We start from the raw sequence: 22588 nt of genomic DNA, 5'->3' as shown, positions 1-22588 counted from the left end.
TCCATTAAGGTTCAAATTTCGGCCCTGTCGATTTTCTTCCGGAAAGAACTGGCTTCAGTACCTGAAGTTCAGACATTTGTAAAAGGGGTACTGCATATACAACCTCCTTTTGTGCCTCCAGTGGCACCTTGGGATCTCAATGTTGTTTTGAGGTTCCTTAAGTCACATTGGTTTGAACCACTCACCACTGTGGACTTAAAATATCTCACATGGAAGGTGACGATGCTGTTAGCCCTGGCTTCAGCCAGGCGTGTGTCAGAATTGGCGGCTTTATCATATAAAAGCCCTTACTTAATTTTTCATTCTGACAGGGCAGAATTGAGGACTCGTCCTCAATTTCTCCCTAAGGTGGTTTCTGCTTTTCACATGAACCAACCTATTGTGGTGCCTGCGGCTACTAGGGACTTGGAGGACTCCAAGTTACTTGACGTTGTCAGGGCCCTGAAAATATATGTTTCCAGGACGGCTGGAGTCAGAAAGTCTGACTCGCTGTTTATCCTGTATGCACCCAACAAGCTGGGTGCTCCTGCTTCTAAGCAGACTATTGCTCGTTGGATTTGTAGTACAATTCAGCTTGCACATTCTGTGGCAGGCCTGCCACAGCCAAAATCTGTAAAAGCCCATTCCACAAGGAAAGTGGGCTCATCTTGGGCGGCTGCCCGAGGGGTCTCGGCTTTACAACTTTGCCGAGCAGCTACTTGGTCAGGGGCAAACACGTTTGCTAAATTCTACAAATTTGATACCCTGGCTGAGGAGGACCTGGAGTTCTCTCATTCGGTGCTGCAGAGTCATCCGCACTCTCCCGCCCGTTTGGGAGCTTTGGTATAATCCCCATGGTCCTTACGGAGTCCCAGCATCCACTAGGACGTCAGAGAAAATAAGATTTTACTTACCGATAAATCTATTTCTCGTAGTCCGTAGTGGATGCTGGGCGCCCATCCCAAGTGCGGATTGTCTGCAATACTTGTACATAGTTATTGTTAACTAAATCGGGTTATTGTTGTTGTGAGCCATCTTTTCAGAGGCTCCTTCGTTGTTATCATACTGTTAACTGGGTTCAGATCACAAGTTGTACGGTGTGATTGGTGTGGCTGGTTTGAGTCTTACCCGGGATTCAATATCCTTCCTTATTATGTACGCTCGTCCGGGCACAGTATCCTAACTGAGGCTTGGAGGAGGGTCATAGGGGGAGGAGCCAGTGCACACCACCTGATCCTAAAGCTTTTATTCTTGTGCCCTGTCTCCTGCGGAGCCGCTATTCCCCATGGTCCTTACGGAGTCCCAGCATCCACTACGGACTACGAGAAATAGATTTATCGGTAAGTAAAATCTTATTTTTAGATGGTTATCTACGGGACATTCTTGGCAGTTGGGAGCAGCGAACAAGAGAGACCAAAGTGCATCTATCCTCCCCAGATTGGAGAGCTGTGGAGTGAACTGCTATTAATTGAGACTGTCAAAATCTTAGCAGGTTGTTTATGATCTCAGCTAATATGGTCCCTTTCTATTCTATAATATAGATGTGTGTGTAGGTATGTTTGTGACCCTGAACTGTTGACCTAGAATGTCAATGGAGAAAGCTGTACTCCTTCAGATAGCACTTGCTCTCATTTGGAAGGACTGTGCTAATTTATTACTAAGTACAGCTCTTTCCTTTTAGCACTTCAGTTTCATAGCCAGCAATGTCACATAAGGATCGTAACATGGCTTATGGCAGGATATTAATTTTTCTAATGAGCAGTAAGTGGTTTGCCCTGGGCCTGGTCAGTTCACTACTTGCTAAAGTGTGCTAGTCTCAGCTGTTCTCCAGGGTAGTAGAATGGAGAGCAAGGGATTCACCTGGCTGGGTCAAGGCAGGAAATAGATTCTTACCTCTGGCCACAGCTGTGATGGCGTTTCTTCTTAATGATGAATCTGCTTTTATCAAACCACAGGTTTATTGGTTTCATTATTGACTTGCTTTCCTATTTATTTATTTATTTATTTTATTTTTTTATTGTTTGAGAAGAATAAGCGAAACCACCTGCATTTTGTAGGAAGCTAGTGCTTAAAATCTTAATTATTTTGTATGACAAACTAGTATAGCCACAGAATAAAGCAAGCATTTGGGTCAATCTATCCTGTACCAATAACTTTAATATCAATGCAATAACAAATCATTTATTTGGGGGCTATATTTACGGTGGCTGTGCCATATACTAACTAACTATATATATATATATATATATATATATATATATATATATATATATATATATATATATGAAGTAGAAATAGCCTGGCACTCCTCCTGATGTTACTGTGCCCGGTGCCCTCAGTAAGCTGAAATGGCTAGGTAGAGAAAGAAGACTGCGGCACTCCAGGTCTTCTAAAAAGTTGAATTGTATTCAAAGGATCACAACATAGTACACCAACATTTCGGGGTGTCTAGCCCCTTTGTCAAGATGTGAGTGTGTGTAAGTGTAAAACCACTTTTATGCTCCGGCACTGGGCACTGCCCCGGCAATGGGGCTGGCTTGCTCAGGTGCCCTCCTCCAGGTACAGAAACCATAACCTTGAAAAAAACTATAACTTGTAACAGTGCATATCAATATGCACTATTACAAGTTATAGTTTTTTCAAGACTCTGAGTGCCGCCTCATCTTTCCATGTTGGTATATATATATATATATATATATATATATATATGTGTGTGTGTGTGTATATGTACATATATATATTTTTATATATATTTCAATAGTATACAGAGTACGTGAGTATGTTGTGCTGAATAAGAGTAAAACAGAGTGATAGATCACATGATGAGCATGTATGCTCATGGGGCTGTTCATGTGCAAGCATGGACCAGTAGATGTGGGCCCCAGAGGATCCCTTTGCTGATCAATTTTAGCTATGTAGTCTTTTTACTACAGTGGCTAGTGCCATCTAAAAATGGTGTTAGCTACTGGGCCCAGGTAAGTTTGGACATTTTTGCAGTACCAATAGAAAGCTATGGGTACTGGTTCTGCAATCAGGAACAGAGGAGCCCCTTTGTTAAATTTCCCACATACTTAAACATTGCAGTAATCCTCTGCCAGTTGTGGAGTATTTGACCACAAAACAGCATTAACAAATAGGCCCCTTAAAGAGGAGATCACATATTTAGTAGGCTCCTCTTTTTGTTAATTTTTAGGGAGGCGTGGATGTGACACGGGATAACTCATTACTGGTCTGGGCAGCAGTGGGCCCCTTAATCCTCAGGGGCTCTTGTGCTATGCGCCTGCTGCACCAATGGTAGTTCCAACCCTGCCGGAAGAGCTTCCTTAAAGGCAGGAGTCACTCTTCAGTAGTGGGATATTGAATCCATAGCAATAACTTTTTACATGTTGTGTTTTTCGGAACAGAACATAGGTGTTCTCTCATGTCTTAGACATTCTTGTAGCGAATCATTACATCTTTTCCAAATTACGATTGTTCATAACAGAATTTCAGTATCTTTTTTTTTTTGTTTTGTTTTTTTAATCCTTAAAATTAAAAATTTACAGAACTGAGTTCATTTATATCTTTATGATAAATATACTTGGGTAACCTAATTTATTGGTAAATCTAATATTGCTATGTTGTTTTAATAACCAGCTAACCTGTCGTTACATTGTCTATTACAGCCATACATAGAAGAAATATGTGACAGTCTTCGGGGAAGTATATTTCAGAAGTTTATAGAAAGGTAGGAAACCTCTGTGTAAAATTCTGTTCATTCTTGATAACCAGCACTAATAACTAATGATGCCAATTTGCTATTTTTTTATATTTTAAGGTGGAATTATATTGTAAGTCGTTAAAGTCAACATAAAGCACAAAAAATAATAGACCTACTAGAATGAGTTTACACGTGTGTTTATTTTTTTTAGAAGTTTCAAAAATGTAGCCATAACCGGCTACGATACAAGAAACAGAAAAACAAATGCATTAAAAAAAATAATAATAAATGAAACAAACAAACACAGAGATAGGAACGAATCAAAATCAACATTGGTACAATAAACTTAAAAAGGGAATGAAAGAGAGAGAAAAAGTGGGGACAAGGAGGAAGGGAAACAATCCAGAAACATAAGAGCATATGAAAAAGCCAAAAGTAAACAATAGAATACATGATATATGGTAGACACAGATTATAAAGAAAGAACATACCCTATTGCGCAGATCATAGACCATACAGCATTATAAAGGCACAAACTGTAATGGTTTACAGGTAGAGACATTCATACCACAATCTCCACTTAGTCAGAGAGGAGGCAGCAGAGGTGAAATATTTAAATCCAATGGGTTCCATATCATAGCTCTTCTGGTCACAGACTATAATCTTAGACAAGACATGGGGTTCAGAATTTTTCCAGCATTGACAATGGCCAATCTGGTGGCAATAAAGATATTATATGACCAGTCACATATCTTCAGTGTGGTTTAAGTGAGGGTGCTTAATGGTAACATAGGGCCGACTCAGGGTGTAATGGGAGCATAATACCTGGAACCTTTGAAATGAGACTAAATTCGTCAAGCCAGCGGCACTGCGGTTGAAGACAGGACCAAAAAACATGTAGAAGAGTGCCAACCTACCCACAATTTCTCCAACAAAGTTGAGAGGTGTTAGGCCAAAACCTAAGCATTTGTTATGTGTGTTTTATTTTTAAGCTCAAAGCTACAATTACGTTGATTATTGGGCAGTTTCTTTTCTTTCTTTCTTTTTTTTTGTGATGCAGGTGTAACACCTTAATGTACTTTTTACGCTCTGTAATGTTTCAGAGAGCGCTGACATGTATGCTCTCGTGATTCAGGAACCAGCATTTTCTGGATGTTCATAAGAACTTTGTTCGTGATTTTATTCACAGATATTACAAGTTTATATAACCCTGTTGTCTCTGTGTAATTGATCAAAGTATGGAAATATTTTTTCACTTGGTTTATTTTTTTTGTTTAAACAGTGACAGATTTACTAGGTTTTGCCAGTGGAAAAATGTGGAATTAAATATCCATGTAAGTATAAATAAACATAATGTTTACATGTAACATCAAATAAAATGTTCTAATTGACCTCAGATCAAGCCTGTACATGCCTAAGAACGATGTCTATTGATGTCAATACAAACATACCTTTTCCCTGTCACCTTAAAATATCTCTTGTCTGAGATGATTTTAGAGTAATGAGCCAGCTGACCACAATGCATTGCATTCATTTATAATGCTATAATGTCAAGTTCCTTCCCTGCCTCCACTATCCTGTTTCACCTGTCACACCAGAGTGTACCCCTCTCTAATTTATTAGCACAGCTTTTTTCATCTGGAAACCTATATTGTATAAGAAATTGTTGCTGCTTTACCAGCTAGACCACAATGTATAACATCAAATGAGGTGATCATTGACCTTTAATTGTAGACGTATATACTATGGACCCGATTCAGACCTGATCGCTGCTGTGCATTTTCGCACAGTGGGAGATTGTCGATTGACTGCATATGCACCGCAATGCACACGCGCGTCGCCAAACAACAACAGGCATCAGCAAACAGCGACAGGCTGGTGAGAAAATTTCAATCGCACAGCTATTCGCAAGCTGTTTGACAGGAAGAGGCCATTTGTGGGTGGTAACTGGCTGTTTTCTGGGAGTGTCAGGGAAAACGCAGACATTCTCAGGCATTTTCTGGGGCGGTGTGACGTCTGCTCCGGACCCGATCAGCCTGTTCCCTTCACACTGTAGGAGTAAGTCCTGGGTTGCGCACAGATTTCACACAGTGGAAAAAACATTAGATGGTGAGTGAGGTGCGAACGGATTTGCAGCTGTCTGCTGACTGAGGGATACTTTTATCATGGCATACACATGCGGTCGAACATGACCGAATATACACTCCCCTTGGGCGGTGACTATCTGATCGCAGGACAGCAAAATTAGCAGCCCAGTGGTCAGGTCTGAATTAGGCCCTATGTACGCAGATTTGGGTGTAAGTAGTTATGTGTGAGCATGCAACACTTTCTGTTACTCATTTTTGGTCATACATTTTCTCTGATTTTCAGTTGACCATGAATGATTTTAGCGTCCATCGAATTATTGGACGAGGGGGATTTGGTGAAGTTTATGGATGCCGGAAAGCAGACACTGGTAAAATGTAAGCGTCCTTCCATGATCAACAACAATGTAAACTTGTCCAGGAATAGTTCTAGCTGCTTTCATATAGCTATTTGCATATTTGTCTGACATTAACTCGAAGCACAGCCATTTTTATTCTATACTTTAAGTAAAAACAGCTACTGATTTCTATAGACCAGTGGTTCCCAAACTTTTTTTAAAATCACAGCACCCTAGAGTGTCAGCATTTTTTTCACAGCACCCCTAAAAATAAATAAATATTGAATTAATAAAATGGTGCCTACCTGTCATCCTTAGTTACAGTCTTAGTTATGTGGTGGTTTACAGTTTTTGCTCCTGATTGTCTACATGTTTTATGATTGTAAGCCAAACAGCGACAGGCTGGTTTTACCATTTACTTTGACCGTAACTAATTTGATTTGGTCCTGGACCACGAAGCCGAGGCACCTCTGTAGGAGCCCTGAGGTACCCCAGAGTGCCACAGCACAGTTTGAAAACCACTGCTATAGACACATTACAGGTTTGAGCCAACAGATAAGAGTGAAAGTTCCATTGCATTTGCTTTGTAAGGAAGTTGTAAGATCATTAGACCTCAGTCATATGATTACAACACATATTCTTTAAATACTTTAACTCTTTTGAATAAAAATTGTTCACCTGGTCCAATTCAATTATTGATCACTGTGGCCATCTGAATTAACACTCATGTTGTTTCTGTGTCCTTTAAAGCAAACAAAGTTGGATTGTAACACGTATGGCTGGGATGGTCATCCGAGTTTTTGGATTTAACAAACATTAAACATAGTGGACGTGTTAGTTCCTTAGTTGCAAGTGGCAGGAAACAGTTTGCCACAGTGCTGACAAAAAAGTTTTCACAAGACAGCTGGATCCTCAGTCTAAGTCAGATTTGTTTTACATGTGGTGTTGCTTCTTTTAGGTATGCAATGAAATGTCTAGATAAGAAGAGGATCAAGATGAAGCAAGGAGAGACCTTAGCCTTAAATGAAAGGATTATGCTATCCCTGGTCAGCACAGGGGTAAGTGTCTAACACTGCTAGTCTTCACAGGTCTGCTAACTCCTTCACTACTGATTTTATAGCGTTAATGTTGACGCTGCATAATTGAAGAAAAGGTCTTTGAAGTGCTCTTAGTGAGACATTGAACTTCAAAGGCACAACCACTGCATTAGACAAAGCTTCACATTTTCTCATTGCCATGGCTACCAAGGATGGTGGTAGATTGGTAAATGCTGTTCTACATAAATGCATTGCAAGTTTGTTGTTTGTAAAACCAAACAAACCTATACCTCCAACACATAATCAATGGGGTTAAATAGAAAGGACACTCTATTTAAAACCGTAAGTGTTGAATTCTCTTTAGAACCTGCTTATTAATTTAAAATTGGTCATTCTTTAAATAAAATGATATAGTATACTGAATGGTAATTTTGTGTGCAGCCATTGTATCACTTTATTCTAAAGAAGAGTTCTACAGCGCAGATGGTATCAGTACAAATATAATTGTATGCAGTTGTTACTTAGTGGACCGTGAACACTACTACAGCAAAACAATTAGCCGTTGACTCTTTGATGGAATGTCAACCTGCTCTGAAATTTCTCATATTCTCTTTGATTTTTTACTTTCTGGTCGGCAAGTTGTATCCTAGTTATTTTAATTTATCTATTTTATTTTTAAATTACTGATATTAGTGTTGGAATAAGTAAGTATACATTGCTTAAAATTTCCTTTAAAGTATAATGTGATAGCTCACATTACAGTATGCTAACAAAGTACAAATGTGCCTTCATTTACAATGATAATGGAAAGGTACAGTACTGTCTAGCTGACATGATTTGCTATTCTTTTGCACTTAACTAGAAACCTACTGGGGATATTTTTTTTGCTAATTTTGCCTTGTCCCCCAACTGGACACACATGTATTCAGTCCTTGTTTCAATAGGACATACAGTATTATGTATTGTGCTGGCAGCTGGGGGAGCTTTCTGACCTGGAACTGGGATGTCACCAACATTACTTTGCATTAGTTACATGCTATTCGTGCTCCCTGGTCTTTAGGGCATACTTGCCTACTTTTGAAAAAGCATTTCAGGGAGATGTGAAAGTAACACCTGTCAGCGCGGACGTGTACTGCTACATCTGAGAGGCGTGTCATAGAAATGGCTTACATCCAAATGTAACTGAGCCCCAAAGTTAGTAAGATCTACAGTACTTGTTGAAGAAAAGACACTTATATTTTGCTGAATTTGTTTGTGTATTGTGCTTTACAAGTGGTTCTATATACTGTAAGTGGCCACGAGAAACTTTATTTAAAGTGCATGTAGCCATAGGGATCATTGTGCCCTATAACCAATGCAGGGAAATGGCACTGATGTTCCCATTTGAATGTATGTATCTGTGATTTATTCCCCCCCCCCCCCCCCCCCCCTAGAATGTAACAGCTGCATAATGGGGTTAAGGGAGATTGCTGGACTATTCAGGGAGTCGGGAAGATTGCTTCTATTTCAGGGAGTTTCCTGCAGAATGAGGGAGCGTAGGCAAGTATGCCTTAGGGTCCCCCCTTTTATCTAGCCTTATACCAGTATTAATAGTTCTCAGTAACAGGTGATGGGTACCTTTATCATATTGTACCTAATATAGTTGAGTAGCAGTACTTCATTGAGCTATTACTATACCTGTGTGTACTCTTTTTACTGAGCATCCCCTTAACATATGGCTTGTTTACTATTGAGCACTGGGGTTGTGGTCTGAATATTTCTTCATATGCTAAATATTTAGCATGTACTGTTGTTGTCTGTTTTTGTTTTTTTTAAACTGACCATGAAAAAAAAAATGTCACCGTAAACTATAGTTTAAATCATATTATATAAGGATGAGTAAAAATCAGGTATAAACCATACTGTACGTACATATTCATGCCTGCAGTGGAGTGCGGATTTATGGCGTTTAATGGACCTGGTCTTAATCTTCACCCTGCTTATACCTGGTCCATGACATATGCAGAGATACTGTAAGAACATGTTATACATGCTTGTCCAGCAACGCTAATGTGCTTAACACTGAGCCTGCTCTATGATATAGTCCAGCACATGCACATGAATCACTTTTGTGTTAAGTTCGAGATAAATCTGTGTGCTTGTATGCTAGAATGAATAAACCTGCAGTTATTTGTAAATGGAAATTGCTTCTGTATTTGTTAAATTGGTAAAGTATGTAAAACGGTCATGAAGTATGCATATTCTGCAATGTATTAGTAAATGATTATTTACCTTGTTCTGAGCATAGGACCCAGGTCTGTAGATTCTTGTGCCCCCTCCCCGATATTTGTGTTCTCGCAAGCCATGTCTGTTCATGGTATTTTTTATAGCAAGTGCTCCCATAATCGTATATAAAAGCTATCGTATACGTTTAGGAATCATACAGTAATGTATTTTGTAGTAGAGTAAAAGCTGCCCTCTGCTGTTATCCACTTGTCATGGATAGAACTAAGGAATCTGACATATGTCCAGTTCAGCCCTACACATGTGTAACAAACCTGTCACACATGCAGCTGGTCTGCCCTCATGTTAGAGAGAGATCTTGTTGGGCCCAACTAATGTAGTTAGATACTCATCCTTGTCGGATTTTCACTTTTTCTGGTTGGTATAGACATGATGATGGATAAATCCTTATCATTTGTGAGACAGCAAGCAATTGAATTCCTGTGTGTACGGTCAGTTTCAGGCTGCAATAAACCTTCAAGGGGATTTCTTAAGCCTCATGCACATAGGGGAAAAAGGCCTTCTCATAATTAAAACATCACAAGAATATTATAAGCTCTTTTATTTCAAATGTTAATATGCAACAGCATGAATAGAAATAAACATTACTTAAAAAACAACACATACCGCACAGTAAGGTGACAAACTTGCATCACACTGACCATGAAAAACAAAATGTGTCAAGTGTCAACAATGAACAAAGACAAAAGGTGTTTGCCCTTTTTCTCTTTCTCACCTTGATATTCAGTGTTGTTAATATACATCTGACAGATGTTCAAGCTTATTAAGCAAACATTTCAAACAGGCACTTGTGACATACATTGTGTATTTTCATATTGCTGGGGGTAGAGAGCCTTTCACACAAATGAAAGATCTAAGCCTGCCATGAATAATTGATGCCGTTGGAAATTATGTTTGACTAGGAAACAGAGCGTTTGGTGACAGCTAATTTCAAACCCCGTGTTCAGAGAGCCATCATTCTCTATTGTGGTGAGCTGCATAGCTGGCAATCAGTAAATGTAGCTTTACATTATCCAGTAAATATTAATCCCTGACACCTTTCTTTAGAAAAGGATCACTAATAAATGCTGTGAGATGATAGGCTATAGTTATGTTTAAGAGAACTCCGCAGCAGACACAAAATACAGTATAACCTAGTGGGTTCTTCAAGGGAACTGTGCAATCTCTATACGTTCTTCATGAAGATTTTTACTTTGTGCTAAATCATTTTAGTAAAATAGTCTTCGCAGGAAGTATAAATTCAGTTAAGAGGTCCAGATTAAATCTAAAGATGGCACGGCATTAGTCATACAGTATTATTATCTTTTATTTATACAGCGCTACAAGAGTTTGCTAGCACCGTACAAAAGACATAGAACAAAAAAAATAGTAGTGTGTGTACAAACGGATACAGGCAATTACCCAACTTTACATAAATACATATTTACAATATGTCATTAAATGATGTAGATAAAACAAAGGGAAGGGTGCCCTAGGTAAAATAACGAAGTCTAGAGGGGTATGGGCATGGCTGGGCTAGGGGTCATATGGCCTGTTGTTAGATGTTTAGTAACTGTGACCAGTACCATGTGGGTTTATACACCTCCTACACTAGCAACCGCAGTTTCTCCCTAAAATTGAAAAAAGTTAAGATATTGCATTATTTTGTGAGGAATATAGTTATTGGCAGCATGATAGACCTCTTTTTATGTGGGGGCCTGGGCCCCATCTACCCGGTTGTGAATCTTGCCCTGGATATGGGTGCACACAAAAGGGAAAAGAGAGTAGAGGCTGGGTAGTTAGGAGAAGGTATGGTAGGATAGAATAAAAAAAAAGGTTTAAGGGCACGTTTGAAGGCTGGCAGGCTACATTCCAGAGGTTGGAGCCGCCCGGGAGAAATTCTGAAGACAAGAATAAAAGTGGTGATCATGTAGGATTTGAGACAGCAGTAATTGACAGAGCAAAGAGGGTGGTAGGGAGTGTGAGAGCAAATTAGGCTGGAAATCAGGGGCGGTTCAAGAGAGGATTAGGGTCATGTTCACGCTTCGTGTGGTCTCCTTCCTCTCCGGCAGCAGCACTTTAGACTATGGCAGCTGGCTTTGTGCTAGAGTCTACTGAGCATGGCTCCCACTCCTTGTTCCTGAGGAAATCTCTACTGTACATGCGTAAAAAAAAAAAAAAAAATATTGAGAAAGGGAGTGAATGTTGAAGGAGAAAGAAAGTTTCAAGATGACACAGTAAGCTTGGGTGACAGAGAAAGATGTCAATGGAGATGGAGAAGGAAAATTTGTTAAAGCGATAGACATTGACTTCAGTTTTAAAAAAACTGAGTTTCGGGAAGTGTTGTGACATTCAGGAGGAGATGGCCAACAGCAGATCATGAGGAAGAGAACAGAAAGGGAGAGATTAGCTTTAATAGCTGTAATTTTAGCTAGTGGCAATATTGGAGTCCGTAGGACCATAATTGAGGGAAGGGAGCCATGGACATGATCTTGCGGTGCACCAATGGGAAGAGGAGGGGAGTTGCAAGTGGGTGTAGAACCAGAGAATATAAACCAGTAGAAGGCAGTCTTGGAGGTTAATGGAGTAAAAAAATACAAGAATAGAAAAGTGACATTTGAAATTAAATGCACGGAGGTCATCAGTGACATTGGTGAGGGCTATTTTGGTAAAACGAAGAATGATGAAATCTGATTGGGGAGGGAGTGGGAAAAGAGGATTAGAGGCTGTTGTATGCAAGCCGCTCAAGAAGTTTATAGAGACAATGTAGTAGTTAAAGAGGGAAAAGGGGGGGGGGGGGGGTGGAGTGTCAATTGAGGGTTTCTTAAGATTGGAGGAGACCACTGCATGTTTTAAGGATATGGGGAAGGTGCCAGAGAGGAGATACAGGTTATGCAAGTGGTTAATGTGGGAGCAGGCATGAGGAGAGAGACTGGAGAAGATGGTAGAAAATGAGGTCCTGCAGGTGAGAGGTTAAGAAGTAGAGAGGAAGACATAGAGTTCAACACTGGAATACTTAACCGAAAATTGGCAGGATTTTCACAGTCAGGATCCCGCTGCTGCTATTCTGACCATCGGTATTCCGCACCTACCCTCTTAGGAGGAGTAGTAGTTGATTATTTTTAGTTTGTTTGTAGCTCTGCTTTCATTTAATAAAAATAACAGTCTTTAAAAAGTGTTTTCAGTTTATTTATGCCTATAAATTAAAAGATAAATACCAATTTATTACCAAAAGTCATACAGTATCAGGTTCTCGATGCATCAGGCACCTTATCTACAGATGAAAATGCTTGAGGTGGCAAAAACTCTTTAATCATAATTTATGACCAAACTCTTCATGAATATTAAATATTGGCAGGTGCTTATACAAAAGAAAATAGGTACTGTACTTTTTTTTTTTTAAAGTCACCAAAAACTATTTAGACATTTCCTGAGGCTTACCAATGTTAAAGTATTTTCCTGATCTTCCTCCATTCTGAAAACTGATCAACTAAATAAGTATTAATTATCCTAAATTGTCTTGTCACTTTTGATTATATTTTCTTCAAGCACACCTCTAAAGGAGATTGTGACTTGTTTATTGAAGAGTTGTGGTGAAATGATTAGGGGAGAATATGGGAAATAAGCACCACTGAAAAAAAGAACGATACGAGTCACATACTGTAAATTGAATGTAAACAAGTGGTCTACAGTAAGCAAACAGAGCAGCAGATGTTGACTTGACGAGCCTTAGGCTGCTGAGGTAATCTGGATGGAATAAGAGATATATTAGTCTGCTAGAAACTGTCCGTATGGGAATATCTGCATGAAACATTTTGTAACAAACTCCTGACATCTGTTATATGTCTGAGCATTTCTTTATTAAATGGGAGTTTATGTATAGAATAATCAGTATTAAGAATTTTCTCCCTATCTTCAAAACATGTTTATATCCTTTTCTGTGCAAATTGGTATTGTGTGTGTGTGTGTGTGTGTGTGTGTGTGTGTGTGTGTGTGTATACACATATATATATACACTGCTCAAAAAAATAAAGGGAACACTAAAATAACACATCCTAGATCTGAATGAATTAAATATTCTTATTAAATACTTTGTTCTTTACATAGTTGAATGTGCTGACAACAAAATCACACAAAAATTATCAATAGAAATCAAATTTATTAACCCATGGAGGTCTGGATTTGGAGTCACCCTCAAAATTAAAATGGAAAAACACACTACAGGCTGATCCAACTTTGATGTAATGTCCTTAAGACAAGTCAAAATGAGGCTCAGTAGTGTGTGTGGCCTCCATGTGCCTGTATGACCTCCCTACAACGCCTGGGCATGCTCCTGATGAGGTGGCGGATGGTCTCCTGAGGGATCTCCTCCCAGACCTGGACTAAAGCATCCGCCAACTCCTGGACAGTCTGTGGTGCAACGTGGCATTGGTGGATGGAGCGAGACATGATGTCCCAGATATGCTCAATTGGATTCAGGTCTGGGGAACGGGCGGGCCAGTCTATAGCATCAATGCCTTCGTCTTGCAGGAACTGCGGACACACTCCAGCCACATGAGGTATAGCATTGTCTTGTATTAGGAGGAACCCAGGGCCAACCGCACCAGCATATGGTCTCACAAGGGGTCTGAGGATCTCATCTCGGTACCTAATGGCAGTCAGGCTACCTCTGGCAAGCACATGGAGGGCTGTGCGGTCCCCCCAAAGAAATGCCACTCCACACCATTACTGACCCACTGCCAAGCCGGTCATGCTGGTGGATGTTGCAGGCAGCAGAACGTTCTCCTTGGCGTCTCCAGACTCTGTCACGTCTGTCACATGTGCTCAGTGAGAACCTGCTTTCATCTGTGAAGAGCACAGGGCGCCAGTGGCGAATTTGCCAATCTTGGTGTTCTCTGGCAAATGCCAAACGTCCTGCACAGTGTTGGGCTGTAAGTACAACCCCCACCTGTGGACGTCGGGCCCTCATACCACCCTCATGGAGTCTGTTTCTGATCGTTTGAGTAGACACATGCACATTTGTGGCTTGCTGGAGGTCATTTTACAGGACTCTGGCAGTGCTCCTCCTGTTCCTCCTTGCACAAAGGCGGAGGTAGCGGTCCTGCTGCTGGGTTGTTGCCCTCCTACGGCCTCCTCCACGTCTAGTGATGTACTGGCCTGTCTCCTGGTAGCGCCTCCATGCTCTGGACACTACGCTGACAGACGCAGCAAACCTTCTTGCCACAGCTCGCATTGATGTGCCATCCTGGATGAGCTGCACTACCTGAGCCACTTGTGTGGGTTGTAGGGATGTCATACAGGCACGTGGAGGCCACACACACTACTGAGCCTCATTTTGACTTGTTTTAAGGACATTACATCAACGTTGGATCAGCCTGTAGTGTGTTTTTCCACTTTAATTTTGAGGGTGACTCCAAATCCAGACCTCCATGGGTTAATAAATTTGATTTCCTTTGATTATTTTTGTGTGATTTTGTTGTCAGCACATTCAACTATGTAAAGAACAAAGTATTTAATAAGAATATTTCATTCATTCAGATCTAGGATGTGTTATTTTTGTGTTCCCTTTATTTTTTTGAGCAGTATATATATATATATATATATATATATATATATATATATATATATATATATATATATTCGTATAGGACTCCCTATTGCCCAGCAAGTCGATGTGGCATTGGTTCCACAAGTAAACGAACAACCTCTGGAGAGTGGACCTAACTCGTGCTACATGAACACACCCCACACCATTGAGGAACCACCACTAGCCTATATGGTGCTTTGTTGACAACTGAGGTCCATTGCCTCATGGGATCTGCGCCACACCTGAAACCCTATCATTAGCCCCAAACAACTGAAACCATGACTCAGACTATGCAACATATTGCCAGTCCTGAAGGGTCCAATTAGCGTTGTAATGAATCCAAGTGAGGCAATGTGTCCACTGTCATAGTGTTAATAGGGGCACTCTGGTAGGTCTTATGCTCCCATATCACATGGAAGCTAAAGAACACTACACTGACCTGCTCGAATACTGTGCACAATTATGGACACCATACTACAAAAAGGATATCCTTGAACTAGAAAAGGTTCAGAGACGGGCGACCAGATTAGATAAGGTGCTAAAGATGCTCGAATACTAGGAAAGGCTTGCTGGGCTTGGCATGTTTACACTGGAAAAAAGGAGATTAAGAGATTTGATTAACATTTACAAATATATAAGGGGAATATACACAGAGCTAGTGGGGGGGATTTGTTTTTGGAAAGATCACCACAAAGGACATGAGGACACCTGCTTAGGTTAGAGGAGATTTTGCACACAGAGACGAAAAGGTTTCTTCACAGTAAGGACAATCTTATATGGAATTCCCTGCCTGAGAGAGTAGTAATGGCGGACTCAGTCATTGCTTTTAAGAATGGGCTAGATAAATTCCTAATGGATAAGGATATACAGGTCTATGGTGGGTAAATCATTCACTATAGTAATAAATAAAAAAAAGACTAATAGACATAACGGCTAAACATTCACCACAGTTAAAATTAGTCCTAAAAATATTAGTGTAGGAGATCACTAACAGGTTGAACTCGATGGACAAATTGTCTTTTTTCACTTTAGAAACTATGTTACAGTACTACAGTATCTTAGCTATATGTTATGCGATTTGAGGCGGTGTCACTTGTCTATTACTACGGACGATTCTGGCCAGATGCCGCTGGTCACGATTTTAAAGTGCACATGGTCGGCCATTGCACTGTCTATTGTGGACGGTAATGCCTTCCATGAGGTATTCCCGGTACACACGTGACACTGTAGATCGAGGAATGTTAAATGTCCGCACAACATCAGAAATGGACTGTCCCTTGTGTTGGGCACCCACTATAATGCCCTATTCAAACTGTTCTACACAACTGCTTAAAGGAACCCATGGTGCTGATTGTTGGAGCAAGGTCAGATGAGTCTGGGCTTTTAAAACCTTTGAGATTGACATCACCTGGTCTTTCCAGACGATGATTGAGAACAATCCATGACACTGCCAGGTCTCAGCTGTCCAAAGGGGGCAGTACAAGGTATTAACTCTGTAAATGATGTGTAAATGATGGAAATAAAATCAAACATTTTTTGACATGTTATAAGAATGTCTAATCTGTAATTTGTTGCCTTTTTGAGATTTTTCCATCTTTCCTTGGCTTCTTTTTGCACATTAAAATGAATTTTTGTCTGGGGTGCCCAAACTTTCAATCCCCACTGTATATGATCTAACCCAGCCTTTTGTCTACTAGGTGGTATTCCAAAGCAGTCCTCGTACCTTTTTTTGTTAACAGCTTGGTAGCCTGCATGACATTTTCCAAAACGATGAGATAATACTTTTAATGGAAATAATTGCTGCTGTGCAAGTGCACAATTCAGAAGAGACTACAGTAAAGAGAGAATACATTGCAGCTGCTGATCTACAGATCTGAAAAGTTCCACAGTCAACAACTTAATACTGAATTCATAATAACTATTCAAGAGCCTATCCATATGAAGCATAAGCAAAAATAACAAAGGGGATTAAAACAAAATAATAGCTATGAATGACAGCACAAATAGAACATTAATATTGATAAATACATGTATGCAGTTTTACTCAGGTAACAGTACTAGATACTGTATACTCATTTAATTGCAGTTTGTTTTTTTGTTAACTTCAGGTAACAAAGGCTTACACTGCAGTATAAAGGCAGAGGTGTTTCAGATTACATGTGCTATCGTTTTGTGCATGGGTGGCATTATACACATAGATAATTATCCTAAACAAATGGTTAGTTCAGTTCCTGTGATATTACATTGTCTCATTTATCAACCATCCCACAGAAGCAGCTCTTAATTGCTAATCTCGTGATCTGTAATGACAAGAATATTACAGTGGCATTTTTTATACTAAATAACCCACAGTAATAGAAAAAAAAATCTATACAAAAACAAAAATCACCTTTTTCTTAAGAAATAATAGATTGAATTTAAGTTGAGATATTAAATAGTGCATTTTAACTTACCTCTAGCTGTCACTACAGAGCTGTAAGTTTAATTATTGTATTTAGACGTGTGTTTGGGAGAAACCGGTCATACAGATGTACCTCAATACGCCATGCAGCGGGAGATGTCTGCCACACTTCTTCATGTTAACAAGACTTATAACAACATATGTACAAATATGTCCTCATACATCATTGCTGCAGGCGCACCAAGCAACCTATCTCTGTGCACCAGGTACCGTGAGACTCTGCAAACGCTGGGTGTCTTTTTTTTGTTGTTGTTGACAATAATGCGTCTTAGTCAAAATGCAGTGTGACTAGGACACACAAGGGGACTGTGCTGATTAACTTGACATGCAACACTTTTGTGTGTCTGAGTCTGTATACGAAGCACAACAGAAATTTGTCCTAGTCACATATATAATTAATGTGGAAAAATACCTTTGTTTCAGTCAGCTAGGTTTCCACAATTAGGATGGGGAACAGGATCTATAAGTACAGTAGATATTCAATTAGCTTTGGCTAATTAACTCTCTGGGGGCTATCCAATTATCCCCGCAGCCGGTACTAACCGGGGATTTTGGAAACTAAATCCCTGAGAACCATGCATTTTTTTTCACGAACGTGGCCATGAAAACATATACAGTAGGTCCGTGACTTTTCTTTATTGTATTTTTGCACAAAAATTTTACATTTCATGCGTGAAAAATGGGGGCTAATTGAATAGCCCAGAATAAAAAAAAAACAGCACTAACAAAATTGAATAGTCCCCACAGTATGGTAATATACTAACTGGTTAGTAGTGGAAAGGGTTGAGCTGTAAATTGTTTTCTGTTCAACAGATCATTCTCCTCTTATACCCCTTTCACATTGCTAATGCTGGGTGCGACCCGGCTGAGACCCCTTTCAGACTGGAGGCCCAACCCATCTTATTGCCGGTTGGTGACATCACCACTGACTCGTCTTGAGGTGTTGTTGGAAGAAGAGATGATCTCCAAGTGCTGTCTGTTACTATGCAGTGAACTGGTGCCGGGTCGCATCTCCCCGTCGTACCCATTCACACTGCACTGCGAGCCGGTTCAACCCTGCTCGACACCCGGTTTGAAATGCCAGGTCTCTTGACCTGGCTTATTTAACCTGGTGCTTTCACACTGCCCAATATCCCGGGTTGCTGCTTATTCACATGCAATAACCCGGGATGTTTATGGCAGTGTGAAATGCAGATTGTGGATGCTGACTTTTCATATAATTTTTATTTTGCCTTGTATGCAAACCGTACAACACAGCGGAATTAATAAAGTGTAGTTTTCCAATTTTATTTGACTTTTAATTCAGTGAACCATGAGTTTGCAAACACAGTTTACATCACTCAAACTATGCTCCTAGTTGAGTTAGATCACAGCAGGGGTTTAATCAAGTGGAATTAGGGATGGAACATGCTGTGTCACATTACGGTAACATTCCGTGACACATTCTTGGAGTTCTGCTTTTTGCTTTGTCTTTCTGTGGAGGGTTGTTATGCCCTGTAATTGTAAATTAGCATTTTGTGGAAATCCTTATCTCAGGTAAACTGAAAAAGTGATTTAAATTTCAACATGTGTGACATTTTGAGACACAAACATTAAGCATCCCAGTGGCCACCATACAATACTTAAAGCACCACGGTGGCTACCATATGATACAGAGAGCATTCCAGTGAGCGTCATACAGCACAGAGGGAATCTCCCAGTAAGTACCTTACAATACAAAGAGCAACACGGTGACCTCCACGCTTTGTCAGCAGACCTCTTTGTCATATATATAATGATTTTTAATCATTAAATCCCTTATCCCCGTTATTAATTCCCCTGCCCCAACACACACACACATCATCACTAAATTATATCTATATCATTAATCCCCTTTTTACCTGCATCAGTCTAATTAAAAATAATGCCTTTAAAACAATTAAATGGTATCACCCCTGTTATAGACCCTAATCATCCTAACTTACCCCTTCTTCATAACATTACCTTCCAGCCACACTTACCTGTTTCTTATCTTCCTGTGGTTCTTCCACACAGCGAAGGTACAGTATATAGGACCGCTGGTCCTATGCTGGCATGTGTGTGGGGGTGGGTAACCAGTGAGGATGAAGGGGCCTTGCATTGCAGCAGTAGAAGACCTATAGAACAAAGAACACTCTTCAGACTGCAATCAGACATCCACCCCAAGACCGCAGTCTCTCCACACTCCCCATTCCTTTGAAAAAGTCAGCTGACAGAACAAATATAGAAAACCAGTCCAACCTACTGGTAAAATTCACTGCCAGGCACTCACACTCATGTTTAGGAGAGTAGCACAGTTTGTAACTTCTCTAATACTTGATACACACGCTCCCACTCGGAGAGAGGCCCCAACTGACACTTTCATTTAAGTGAGAGCTGGAAATTGGCAGTGATCTAACACTGCATAAACACACTGTGATTCAGTTATTATACAGCAACCCTACAGGATCTGTGATCCCTGTTGCCCCTGTATTAATGAAGTTCACCAGTGACTGGGCCGATTGAGCTCCTACACTCAAGGCTGCATGCACCCCTTCCATTTTTCACCTCCCATATCCTACATGCAGGTGAGAACTATATATAGAGCCAGGGCCGTAACTAGGTGTGTGCAGAGGGGGCACTGTACATAGCACTGCAGGCGCTATTGTGAGGCTGATTATTTTTTATTTTTTTTTACAAAGTACCAGTAGCTTCATATAGTGCTCATAGCTTTTATGCAGGATCAAATAGCTCAATGAGTAGGGTGTGTGATTAGAATTCAACAGGTTATAGGTTTGACTCCTGTGTATGGCAGTATATTGAAATGTGTTAAGAAAGGGTATTGTAACTGAATAACAACGAGCTCTCACGTTAAGTACATGTTTGTAGCATAAAGCGGATTTGTGTCCAAATCCATTTTCTTGCAGTGGTCTATAAATGTGTGCGTATTATTATATATATATATATATATATATATATATATATTCGGGGTATGCATGTGTGTGTGTGTGTATATATATATATATATAAGCAGAACTGAATCGGCACTCACTCCTACCATGGATTATTGCCCTGGTGCCATCCGGAACAATCCAATACTAAACACATCCAGCAGCGGCGGCACTTACGGGTCTTATTCACAGACAATAAAGTGCAAAAAGTGCTTTTAATTCATCACTTTGTGTCCGACGTTTCGGGGCCACAACGCCCCTTTTTCGAGGTGATATAACAAACATAAACTGACAAAACATACCTTTTAAATAGAAGAAAAAGACCCGCGAACGGGACGAGCTCCCGGCCCCGTGTATAGAACACGCCCCCGGCCTGGCTCTGCAGTGCTGAATGGTGACGTACTTCCGTCCCTGAGCCGTGGAGACGTCGGCTTCCTGGAGACCAGGGTTTGGTAGCGTCGCCTAGGCAACCAATGTATCCTGGCAACCGGGTGCATGACGAACCCCAGTGTCTCGGGCTGGAATGATACGAAAGTGCAATGATTAAAATAAACAGTGAACATGCTTGCGGAACCATAAACATCATAGACAGTATTAATCATAAATACAACTCGCTGAACTCATCAACAACACTTAACCTGATATAATGCTGTATAGTATATTACAAACGCTCAATACTGAACCACAGAACTATGGATATGGACTAGCTGGATGATGACTGCATGTACATTTTTTCTCTGTTTTACTGGAATGTGCTCCACAAAATCTTATCATTAAGTCCAGCCGGTTTAATGGTCCCGAGGGTATAAATCCACCTGGCCTTCATCTTTAGGAGGAGGCTCCCCCGGTCACCCCCCCTGACTGATTTAGGAACGTGATCTATAATTTGGAATTTTAAATCGCTTAAAACATGTTTTTTCTCAGCATAGTGTCTAGCCACTGGTTGGTCAGACACCTTGCCTGACAGCGCGCTTTTAACGGCTGATCTGTGTAATGCTTGTCTCTCCCTGGCAGTTCGCACCGTCTTGCCAACATACTGTAGTTGACAGGGACAGGTAATAACATATATAATAAAAGTTGTGGTACAGGTAAGGACATGCTTGATTTTAAATAATTTACCTGTCGCACTTGAAGTAAACGTTGACCCTGCCACTAAGTTGCTGCAAGTTTTGCATCCTAGACACCGATAGCAACCCGGTGCTTTAGATAGAAAGTTGGTAGCAGGAGAAACTTCAAACCCTGTGATGTCTGTATGCACCACATGGTCTTTAATGCTCCTGCTTCTAGTGAAACAGGTGAGTGGTCGTTTATTTTTAAATGTAGGCAAATTCTTGTCAGAAGCAACTATAGGCCATACGGCCTTAAGCGCCCTGGGAACTACCGGACTGGACGTGTTATACTTGGTAACAAGAGGTAGGACTTGTTGTCCTATTTTCTTTCTAGGTGTCAACAAGTCGGACCTGGGTATGGCCATTATTTCTGTTTTGGTTTGCATTAGTTCCTTACGTTCATAACCTCGTGCGGCAAACCGTTCCACTACAGTGGTAAGTGCTTCCTCTAGCTTACTGCTGTCACTGGTAATTCTGGCTGCTCTAATGAGTTGTGATCGAGGAAGACCCTTTTTAAGGGCCCTAGGGTGGTGGCTGTTATATCTCAATAGGGTATTTTTATCCGTGGGTTTATAATAAACCTCCGTATGAATCCTACCATCCTTCACACATACCTTGACGTCCAGATAGTTAAGGGACTCAGGGACGCACTGTGCTGTAATCCTAATTGGTGAAGGTCTGCTGTTAATTCGGGTTACCAATAGGTTTAATGCATTGGTAACCCGAATTAACAGCAGACCTTCACCAATTAGGATTACAGCACAGTGCGACCCTGAGACCCTTAACTATCTGGACGTCAAGGTATGTGTGAAGGATGGTAGGATTCATACGGAGGTTTATTATAAACCCACGGATAAAAATACCCTATTGAGATATAACAGCCACCACCCTAGGGCCCTTAAAAAGGGTCTTCCTTGATCACAACTCATTAGAGCAGCCAGAATTACCAGTGACAGCAGTAAGCTAGAGGAAGCACTTACCACTGTAGTGGAACGGTTTGCCGCACGAGGTTATGAACGTAAGGAACTAATGCAAACCAAAACAGAAATAATGGCCATACCCAGGTCCGACTTGTTGACACCT

At 40.5% G+C, this 22588-nt stretch overlaps 1 protein-coding gene and 1 long non-coding RNA gene across 5 annotated transcripts in view; one reads left to right on the top strand and one right to left on the bottom strand.

Annotated features, from left to right (window-relative positions):
• GRK3 (G protein-coupled receptor kinase 3) overlaps positions 1–22588 on the top strand; it is a 556585-nt gene that overhangs the window by 479276 nt on the left and 54721 nt on the right. For all 4 annotated transcript variants that reach the window (XM_063913215.1, XM_063913214.1, XM_063913217.1 and 1 more), the window contains exons 6-9: positions 3645–3706; positions 4962–5013; positions 6050–6141; positions 7060–7159. In XM_063913215.1, the coding sequence (XP_063769285.1) occupies positions 3645–3706; positions 4962–5013; positions 6050–6141; positions 7060–7159 (306 nt within the window). The remainder of the gene's footprint in view (positions 1–3644; positions 3707–4961; positions 5014–6049; positions 6142–7059; positions 7160–22588) is intronic.
• LOC134889281 (uncharacterized) lies at positions 17003–20829 on the bottom strand. The gene is made up of 3 exons (XR_010171236.1): positions 20699–20829; positions 19449–19583; positions 17003–17287 (listed from the first exon to the last, which is right to left on the bottom strand). It is a non-coding gene; the product is annotated as an uncharacterized LOC134889281 (long non-coding RNA).

Source organism: Pseudophryne corroboree, chromosome 1 (genome assembly GCF_028390025.1).
Source record: "Pseudophryne corroboree isolate aPseCor3 chromosome 1, aPseCor3.hap2, whole genome shotgun sequence".
Classification (NCBI taxonomy): Eukaryota; Metazoa; Chordata; class Amphibia; order Anura; family Myobatrachidae; genus Pseudophryne; species Pseudophryne corroboree.
The sequence above is the reverse complement of the archived record's forward strand: the minus strand, read 5'-3'. Positions and strand labels throughout refer to the sequence as shown.